The sequence below is a fragment of the Petaurus breviceps genome, unplaced genomic scaffold (genome assembly GCF_028583685.1).
Source record: "Petaurus breviceps papuanus isolate PSGF00001 unplaced genomic scaffold, PetGlider_PUasm1.0 140, whole genome shotgun sequence".
Taxonomy (NCBI): Eukaryota; Metazoa; Chordata; class Mammalia; order Diprotodontia; family Petauridae; genus Petaurus; species Petaurus breviceps.
The window spans coordinates 36,036,916-36,046,990 of record NW_027185698.1 but is presented as its reverse complement, the minus strand read 5'-3'; the positions used below and the strand labels follow the sequence as shown (position 1 = coordinate 36,046,990).

At 43.6% G+C, this 10,075-nt stretch overlaps 1 protein-coding gene across 2 annotated transcripts in view; it reads right to left on the bottom strand.

Moving 5' to 3' along the window:
- The window catches only part of MAN2B2 (mannosidase alpha class 2B member 2), an 87,406-nt gene that overhangs the window by 64,781 nt on the left and 12,550 nt on the right, over positions 1 to 10,075 (bottom strand). For both annotated transcript variants that reach the window (XM_069070161.1, XM_069070169.1), the window contains exon 3: positions 8,327 to 8,432. In XM_069070161.1, the coding sequence (XP_068926262.1) occupies positions 8,327 to 8,432 (106 nt within the window). The remainder of the gene's footprint in view (positions 1 to 8,326; positions 8,433 to 10,075) is intronic.

Below are 10,075 nucleotides of genomic sequence, written 5' to 3'. Positions count from 1 at the left end.
CAGAAGATATATTCAGCAATCATTTGTTACATAAATTAATACTTATTTTAAATGTTTGAAAGGGATGGTTTCACTTTTGTCTTTGCATTTCCAGCATCTTGCCCAGTGGGCCCCCACATAGTAGACATTTAGTTAAACATTTGCTGATGGATAGATTTCAGATAAATGCTGGTAACCTTAGATTCTTACAATTCAAAAGCTGGTAACCTTAGATTCTTACAATTCTCTCCCTGTCATCTTTCCTAGGTTCTCAAAGCTCCCATTAAGATTGTTTCACATGTTTTTGCCCAAGAATCTGAGGCTAGACATTGTGTGATGACTGACTTTGATAGACGTAACTCCTCTCAGCAATGAAAAGGATCTAAGAAAACTCCAAAAGTATCATGATGGAAAATGCTGTCCATATCCAGAGAAAGAACTTTGGAGTCTGAATGCAGAAGAAAGCATACAATTTGCTCTCCATTTCTTTGGCTGTTTTGTTTTATTTCTCCTTTCTCATGGTTCTTCCCATTAGTTCTAATTCTTCTTTATATCATTACTGATGTAAAAATATGTTTAATATGAATGTAAAAATAGAGCCTATATCAGACTGACACCACCTTGGGGAGGGGGAGAAAATTTAAAACTCACAATCTTATGGAAGTGAATGTTGAAAACTAAAAATAAATAAATTAAATCAATTTATATAAATAAATATTATTATTACAAATAATTTAAGTACTAAGTAATTATAAAAAGAAAAGAATCTGAGGCTAGGTCCCCCTCAATGAGATTTTCCCAAAGAGAAAAAAGATAGTGAACTTTCAGGAAAAAACAAATTAATATTTTATCCCTCCCTCTCCCACAACCTTTTCCCTGGCCTTTAAAGACTGTCAAGAAACCCATGCTGAATGATTTACTGTCCATGGGAGACATACTTTTACACTTCATGGCTCTGTGATTTGAGGAGTGTGGGGAGTCTGTCTCCACTTACACCAGCCTATTCATGTCTTAGAAAAGGGTTTCCTGAATGGCTATGGTCAAAAAAGACCACTCCCTAGTAGTCAGAACATGGATGATGAGCCTGTCTTGATTTAGCTAGGATGCTTCTGGAGTGACAGCCACATTCAGAGGCCAGGCAGGCCCACACTGTGACACCTTTACAGTCCGGCAGCACCTGCCACACCTATGTATTGCTAGGCTATCCTTTAAGAACTCAGAGTCACCCAGCCTGTAGTCTGGACTCTTCCTCTTTTCTCTTTCTACACTAGGAATTCTTAACAGAGAGTCTGAAAACTTTGTTTTTAAAATATTCTGGTAACTATATTTCAATATATTGGCTTCCTTGCAATGCTGTAATTTTTATTTTATACATTTGAAAACATTATTCTGAGAAAAGGAGTTCACTGGCTTCACCAGACTACCTAAGGAGTCCATAACACAAAAAAATGTCAAGCACGCCTATACTAAAGTTTGATGGAAAAACCACTAAATTGGGAGTCATGAGACCCAGGTTCTAGTCTTGGCTTTGTCACTAACTCATTGGATGACTATGGGCAAGTTACTACTCTCTGCAGGACTCAGTTTATTCATTAATAAAATGGGGGCTAGATGACCTTTTGGACCCTTGTCAAGTCTTGTTTCAATGATTCCAACACTATGCTATGAGATAACAACTCCAGTACTTTGGAATATAATAAATTGTACCAATTAACTCTGGCTTTCAGGTTAAGTGGTGCTGAACTGTTAGTTGAAACAGGGACTTCCGAAGTTATCAAAAGTCCCCAGATTCAATTAGGCACAATACCAACTCAAGAGCTAATGGCTAAAATCCATAATGATCAAGATACCCTGCATTTTCTAGGAATCAATGTTCAGTGAGAGGAAATGATGGCCTGAAGCACAAAGTTAGCCAACATTCAGCCTCTGGAAGTACCCAGCATGGAAACGGGATCACCACGCCACCACATGTCACCAGAGGAGAGAAAACCAACTACCTAGAAGCCGTAGGGGATAATCTCAAACTTGTATTCACTGATGAAGGATGTGTAATTAGAGGATTCCTATGATTCCTTCCAGCTTTCTGTCCTTGTTTTAGTCAGACATTGGGGAGTATACGTGTAGTATCCACTGCTGGGGAGGCTGAGGATGGTGGCTAACGTCACTCAGGCATCTGCACCAAGTTAAGCATCAAAAGGTGTTTGGAGCACCAATGGGGACGAAGGGCCATCAGACTGCTTAAAGAGGAGTCATCCAACTCGGGTCAATAGACTTCCAGCCTTGATGAAAAAAAAAAATAGTCTATGCTCTCTTCTACCACCAACAGCATCACGACCAGCGCCAGCATTGCCACCACAACCAGCAGCAGCATGACCACCACCACAATTACCCTCATCTAACAGTTAGCATTAATAAAGTGCTCTTTACATACAGTAAAGCATTTGATCAGCGACAACATTCCAGGGTGTAAGTCCTGGCTCTGCTTCTCATTTCACCATCTGAGGCACAACCTCCCAATCTGTAAAACAGGGATCAAAATACAGGCCCATGTTATTTCTTAAGTTTGTTGTCATTCAGTCATGTCTGGCTCATCGAGGCACTGCTTATTCTTCTCACCTCGTAAGGCCACTGGGATGTAAAGCACTCTGTAATCTTCCAAACACTCCAGAAATGTGAGCTATTCTACTAGCTCGACCTCACAGTCTTGTTAAAATAAAAATTCAGTGAGTAGCTCTTAGACATGACTCATTGTGCTAATCAAAAACCCTTAAGCTTAGACTCAGTGGATTGCATCCCTTGTGCTCCCTGGGGAAGACACTCTAACTTCCTGTGGCTCAGCATTTTTCTCTGTAAGCTATTGTAAGTGATGAATCACAGAATTTCATAGCAAGAAAGAAAATTAGGCATCGCTTGTATCTTAAGCCCATTTTATAGATGGAGAAGTCGAGGTACAGAAAAGTGATAAGCCTGGCCCAGGCACAAAGTTGGTCAACATTTAGATGTATTTCACCTTACATCTTTTCTCAGCCTGTATGTTTGAGCCAAACTGAACTGCCTTCTGTTGCCCCTGTTCTCTTCTCACCCTCTTCCTTCTCTGAGCTACTCACTGCTCATCCCTACAATGGACTCCCCCACCCCTCATAGCATGGCACGACTCAGCACGAGTGGGCTCTCCAATCAGAGGACTCATCTCTGTCACCACCTTCGTGATTTGGGACAAGTAAGTTCACCTCCCTGGGTCTCAGTTTCCTCCTCTGCAAAATAAGGGGGCTGATGGCCTTGGGGATTCCTTCCAGTTCTAAATCTCTGATCACCTCCCCTGGAGAGGGATGGCTCTCCCTACTCCACCAATGCTCCAATGGTTTCCAGGGGTGGGGAACCTTCAGCTCTGAGGTCATATGTGGCCTTCTAGGTCCTTGGGTGCAGCCTTCTGACTGAGTCTAAGCTTTACAAGACAAATCCTTTTATTAAGGGGGTTTGTTCTGTTTAGTTTGGATTAGTTTGGATTCTCTTTAGTTGGATTCAGTCAAAGGGCTGCACTTGAAGACCTAGAGGCCCACACGCAGCCTCAGGGCTGCAGGTCCCCCATTCCTGGGTGGTTCATTGGTATGGCTTACTAACTGGCTACAAGCAGAGATTCTCATGTGGTGGGAAGAGCCAGTGACCAAGTCCTCGGACTTCAGCCGAGTGAACCAAGGACAGCTTCCTGAGCCATAAAAATATAGAATGGCTCATCTCAGTGCTACGTGTAGGATTGAATGGAACAATGAGTGTTTCATAAGGCACAAGGCCTGACTGAAACGCCAGTGCTTGTTAGTACGGAAGCCGTCAGTCCAAAGCACAGCAATACCAATCTATTACGGTCTGGGGCCCTGGCCGCACACAACGGAGCCAGTGTCACTGGGAACCAGGGAAGGTGAGTGTCCTGCGACCTCAGCAGAGGTGAGAGGCTCTGCTGCTCTTGGACTTCCCACAGCTAATGCTGTTAGGAGATTAAAAGGGAATCGAGGACTTTGTGGAGAGCTCAGAGATCAATCAATCGACACATATCCACCAAGTGCCTACTATGTGCTGGACACTGCCCATGATGGGGATACGAGTACAAAGAATGCGGTGATCCCTGCTCAACAGGAGTTTATATTCTAGTGTGGGAAACAAGTACAACTACAAGTCCATGCAGAATGGGAGAGGGGAGGGGAAGGGAGGAGAGAGAAGACACAGGACAGAATACAGTAAACAACAAAGTAGTTAAATATAAGATAGACTGGGATGGAGAGCGGGAGGCTTTGGGGGCTGAGGAAAGGCTTCACACAGATGCTCTGACTTGAAGAGAGGGATTCTAGAAGGTAGAGGTGAGGAGGGTGGACATGCCAGACATGAGGAACAGCCAGTGAAAAGGCTGAGATGGGAGATGGAGCATCTTGTGTGAGGAACCTAGAAAAGAAAGGCCAGTTTGGCTGGACTGCTGAGAGATCAGTCAGTCGGCAGCATTTCTTAAGTATTTATTTATTATGTGCCAGGCACAATGTTAAGCCCTGTGATACAAAGAGAAGAAAAAACAACGTCCCTGAGAGGGAGTAATGAACATGGAGGCTGGAAAGAGGCTGGAAAGAGGCTGGGGCCACTGGGTAGCGCTTCACAAGCAAAACAGACAGACTTGGATCTGACACACTATATTTGAGTTTCTTCATTCACAGCTGAATACTTTCGAATTTATATAGTGCTTTGAGGTCACAGGATTTAGGACTAGAGAGGACTCCACAGGATTTCAAGCAAGAAGGAACCTCAGTGACAATCTAATTCAACAAACCCATTTTATAGATGAAGCTAAAGTCAAATAAGATAAAATGACTTGCCCAAGGTCACATAGTCAATAAGCAATGGAGCCTGTATTCAAACCCAAGTCCTCCTGACCTCAAGTCCAGTGGTCCTCACATTCACTAAGCCACTTTGCTGGAGGAGTACAGAGACTTCTCCTCACAGCTGCCCTGTAAATGAGGGAGTATAAGGACCCATTATCCTCATTTTACAGATGATAAAATGGAGAGCCAGAGAGGTAGAGTGGGTAAGGGTGCTGGAAGTGGAGTTGGGAAGACCTGAGTTTGAACTCTGCCTCAGATACTTAACACCTGTGTGAACCTGGGCAAGTCACTGAACCTCTGTTTGCCTCAGTTTCCTCCTGCTAGGGCTGTTGTGAGGATGAAATGAGACCTCCTACACAGAGCACTTTGGAAGCCTTAAGATGATTGTGAATGACAGCTATCATCATCATCATCATCATTTTTGTTTTAATGTTGTTATTATTATATGTCCAAAGTCACACGACAAGAAAGTGGTGTGGCTGGGATATGAACACCTGCCTCCCAACGTCAAGTCCCAAACCGCAGATCGTCAGAACCGGGGAAGAAAAACAATCAAACAAAAATCTTACATATGACTTAGCAAAGGGAAAAACAAGAGCCAGAGAAGGGAAGAGGCTTAAGACCACAGAGCAAACTTTAGGCAGAGGTCAGACCAGAACTTGGTCCTCTGAGCACCTGCCAATATACTATGTGATCTCCCATTAGTTCTTTTAAAAACAAAGGTCTTTACTGCTGTTTTTTTCTTTATGTCACATTCGTTTCTAAGTATCCCAGGCCTGCACAACCTGCGGCATGCCAAAGGATTTCGGGCAGCCCATGAAAACTACAGGAAAACATTCATTTTTTGCAGGCTGCCTTAAACCCTTTGGTGGGTCACAGGCTGTGTTGGCCTGCTCTATGCTCTCCATCCTTTACAAGGAAGATTTAAAAAGAGAAATATAGCAGCTTGGCAAAACTAGTTAACCCGTTTACTGTGCCCCAGATTACATGGAACGTCCCACACCCATTGTCCCCTGACTCTGGAATGAAAGGTAAAAGGTACCTTTTGTTAATCCTTCTCTGAGACAAAATTTAAAATTATAAATTCATTTAACATTCTTTGGTTCTGTTCATTTTTTCTCATAGTCAATGTCTATACTGTTTTCCTGATCCTTCTCACATCACTCTCTATCAGTTCACATAAGTCTTCCCAGGCTTCTCTGAATTTTTCATATCCATCGTTCTTTACATTGTGACGATGACGATCACATCTATGTACCACAATCTGTTTATCCATTTCCCATTTGATAGGCATCAGCTTTGTTTCCAATTCTTTGCTATCATAAGAAATGCTGCTATAAATCTTTGGGGCATAAGGGAACTTTCTTATTAACAGTCTCCCAGTAGGTGTTCTATTATCTTTATGTTGTGACTGAGGAAATTGAGGTGGACAGAAGTTCAATGACTTGCCCAGTGTCAAATATCTAGTCAGTATCTCAGGCTGGATTTGAACTCAGGCCCTTCTGATCTACAAGTCCAGAACTCCATCTGTGGCACTACCTGGTCCTTGAGCAATCTTTCAGCTGGCTGTGGAGTTGGCAATTACTATTTGCTCTTCTCCTTTTAGCACTTGTCCTTACCCTCCATTCATGTTTAAGATTCCAGACATTTTTAATTCCTCATCATTCAAGGTCTGTTTGGATGACACTGGGCTGCAGGGCACCAGGACTCAATTCCCATGAGATCAACAAAACTAATATTTATTAAAGGTGTATCACCTGCCTGATACCTTATCAAATTCTATGCTCTTTGGGGCCCTCCTTGCCCAGTTGGCTGAAATGCCCTGATGGTAGAAAATATCTCAGATACTGTAAATGCCTCAGATACTGTAAATTCCTTGGGATTGCTCAATGCTACCATTTTTCCTTCCCTGCTTCTGTTTTTAATAACTATTGCTGGCAACAAAGAGAGTTAACAATTAACTCGAGTTTAGCCTAAAACTCCTGAGAAACTTCTGGAGGTAGCAAGAGAAAAAAAGTCCTTCAAGAAAGGAAAAGAATTATGTCTTGGACACTGCCCACCATCAACATTTATTAACCTGAAAAAAATTTAGCTACAAAAGTGAAAAATGGCCCAAGGGATTGAAGAATCAGGAGGTAAGTGAGAGCATCTTTACTTTACAGGTGAAGAAACTAACACCTGAAGAGGGTGTCATCCCAGACCAATGCCCTTCCACCCATCCTGCACTGCCTCTTTTCTTTCCAGGGTATCCCAGAGATATCATTTATGAAATCGCAGAATTTAAGGATGGAGACATAATAGAATGTAAAATGTCAGACCTGGGAAAAAATCTTAGAATCCCAAGATTTTAGCACTGGACAAGGTCTTGGAACATACACCAAAGACTACTGAAGCTGGAAGGGACCTAAAAGCACATGGTCCAAGCTCCTCCTATCACAGATCAGGCCCAGAAACTCCTTGCCTGGAGTCACACAGCCAGTCTGTTGCAGAGACCAGTGTTTAAGTCAAGGTCTCCAGACTTGCAGGCCAAAGCTCTTTCCACGGCCCAGCACTGTCTCTTCCACCTCAGAGCAGGCAGGCCTGCCTAACTGAAGCACAAAGGCACCCTGAGGGAGAGACAGGAAATCGAGTGCCAGAAAAATCTACACCTACACCACTTCCATCACTGCATTCTCTCAGACCCTAATGAAGATGGCTGAGGTCCTTGAGTCCAGGAGGTTGGGACTAGTAGTGTCCCCCAACCCAATAGACCTGTTTCCAGCTCAGCTCCCAAAGCTACCACAATGGAGAAGGGGTCCACGTTCCTCATCATAATCAACAACAACTGCCACCAACAGCAGATAGATGCACGAGCCCTGGATCCCCCAGAGCACTGAGTCCTGCTTCCGGACTGGTCCTCATAGCCATCATTTAGGAAAAAAAATCTCCTTTGAAAAAAGGGTCAATCAGCCCATCCCCACTAACTGCCTGCCACAGGGCTGATAAGTCAGCCTGGCTGAAGTACTACCCTGAACCCAAGAGCCCAGGGAGCAGTAACATAGCCAGCCCAGCACCCTCAGCCACCATCCTGGGAAGCAATATTTATGGAGATTCAGACTGGCCACTACTCTTGCTGGTGCTGCAGCCACTGGCCACCTATGACCCAGAAATGAAAGGTTTTGCCAACACAAACCTTGGCAATGTTCAACGGTGCAACATGAAAAACGGAGAGGATTTTATTAGTGGAAATGACGCTTAAAAAGAGCTATTACCATCTGCTTTCTGACTGTACCCTAGGCATCAAGGGGCCTTTGCATCTGAACTGTAGCTGACACCTCCCTCTGTATTATCTCCCCCACAGAATGTGAGCTCCTGGAGGGCAGGGACTGTCTCACTTTTCTCTTACATCCCCAGTGCACAGCACTCTGCAATCCGTCAGTTCTACATATATGCTTCATTCATTCAATGAGTCATGTGGCATCACTGATTGGGTAAAGCAAACAAACCTGTTAGCTGTAAAATCTGGTCATCGATGTGGGTCACTGCTTCATCATGCATCACCTGGCCTCCAATAATAAATTCCAGTCGTCCTTCTTTCACTAACTGATGAACCTTTGATAATGGGAAACAGACAATTTCATTAACAATCCAGTCAATAATCAAACTAGAACACATTTACTCAGCGACTATTAGTTTTAAGGGTTTCATTCTAATCTCTGAAGCCACATGAACAAGGAGAACAGGGTGTAGCAGACAGGGTGTAAGCCAGCAGGCCTAGACACAAGTGCTGACTCCCCAGCCCAGAAGCTGTGTGACTTGGGCAGCTCCCTGTCCACGCTGGTCAGGCAGCATGGAGGTTGCCTCCCTGTCCATCCTGTGCTGCCCCTCTTGGGGACTCAGTTTTTTCTCATCTATAAAATGCCCATGTTGGACTAGAGGATCTTTAGGGTCTCCCGGCTTTGTAGTTCTATGAATCAAAGCTTTAGCCTCAGGACCCGGTATATGTAGCTTATACTCTTGAATTTCAATCTGATCAAGTTCAAACAGCTACCAAGTATTTGAGGCAGTCCCTGCCCTCCATTAGATGGTGAGCTCCTTGAGGGTAGGCAGTCTTTTTTTTTTTTTTGCTTTTTGGAGGGCAACTGGGGTTAAGTGATTTCCCCAAGGTCACATGACTAGTAAGTGTTAAGTGTCTGAGGCTGAATTTGAACTCAGGTCCTCCTGACTCCAGGGCTTGTGCCCTATTCACTATGCCACCCCTAGGCATTTTCTTTTGACTTTTGTCTCTCAAGAGCTTGGCACAGTTCCTGACATACAATAGGTGCTTAATAAATGCTTACTGACTATCTGACCTCCATATAGTACTTTTCCTTTAAAAAAATTTTTTTATTACTTTTTTTCCAATTAACAAGCATTTATTTTCTCTCTTTCCCTTTCCTTCCCATTGAAGGGGGGGGGGTGGTATCTGTACATTGTTCATTTCCAATAACGAATGTCTCATTCTGCATCTTGAATCCCACTCCTCTTAGTCAAGGAGGCCAGTGACTGATAGGCTTTTATCTTTAGCCCTCTGGAAGTGTGGTTGGTCACTGTGCTGATGAAAGTTCTCAAGTCTTTTCAAGTTGTTTGTGTTTTTTATAATGGTGTTGTATACATTGTCCTCCTGGTTCTGCTCACTTCTCTCTTCATCAGTTCATATTAGTTTTTCCAGTTTTCTCTGACACTTTTTTATGGCACAACAATGTTCTGTTACATCAGCATACCATAATTTGTCTAGTTATTCCCCAATAGGTGGGCATGCCCTTAGTTTCCAGTTCTTTGCCAACACAAAAAGAGCTACAATGAATATCTTTCTTATGGTGCTTTCCAAAATACAAAGCATGTGTTCTCTCAGCAGAGTTGGGATGATTCTCCCCACCTTGTAGAAGAGGAAACTGCAGCTCAAGGAGGGGACGTATCAAAGGCACAAAGCCAATCAGTGGCACAGCCTCCTGGCCCTGGGCTTTCAGCCATTTGCTTAAACAGAATTTTAGCATGATGTGAGTATTGGAGTGGCACAGAGAACCAAGAGCTGGTTTCAGTTGCCAGGACTCTGAGCTGCTTGTGTACAATTGAGCCACCACCAGGGTTGTACAGGAAGGTGCCCAACCCCTCAATGAATGGTAGTCAGCCCAATCAAGGAGGCAGTGGAGCTGATTAGAGAGTCCAGAGAAACCTAAGGAGGGCACCAGCCTCTCTTCTACTTTGAGGCAAAT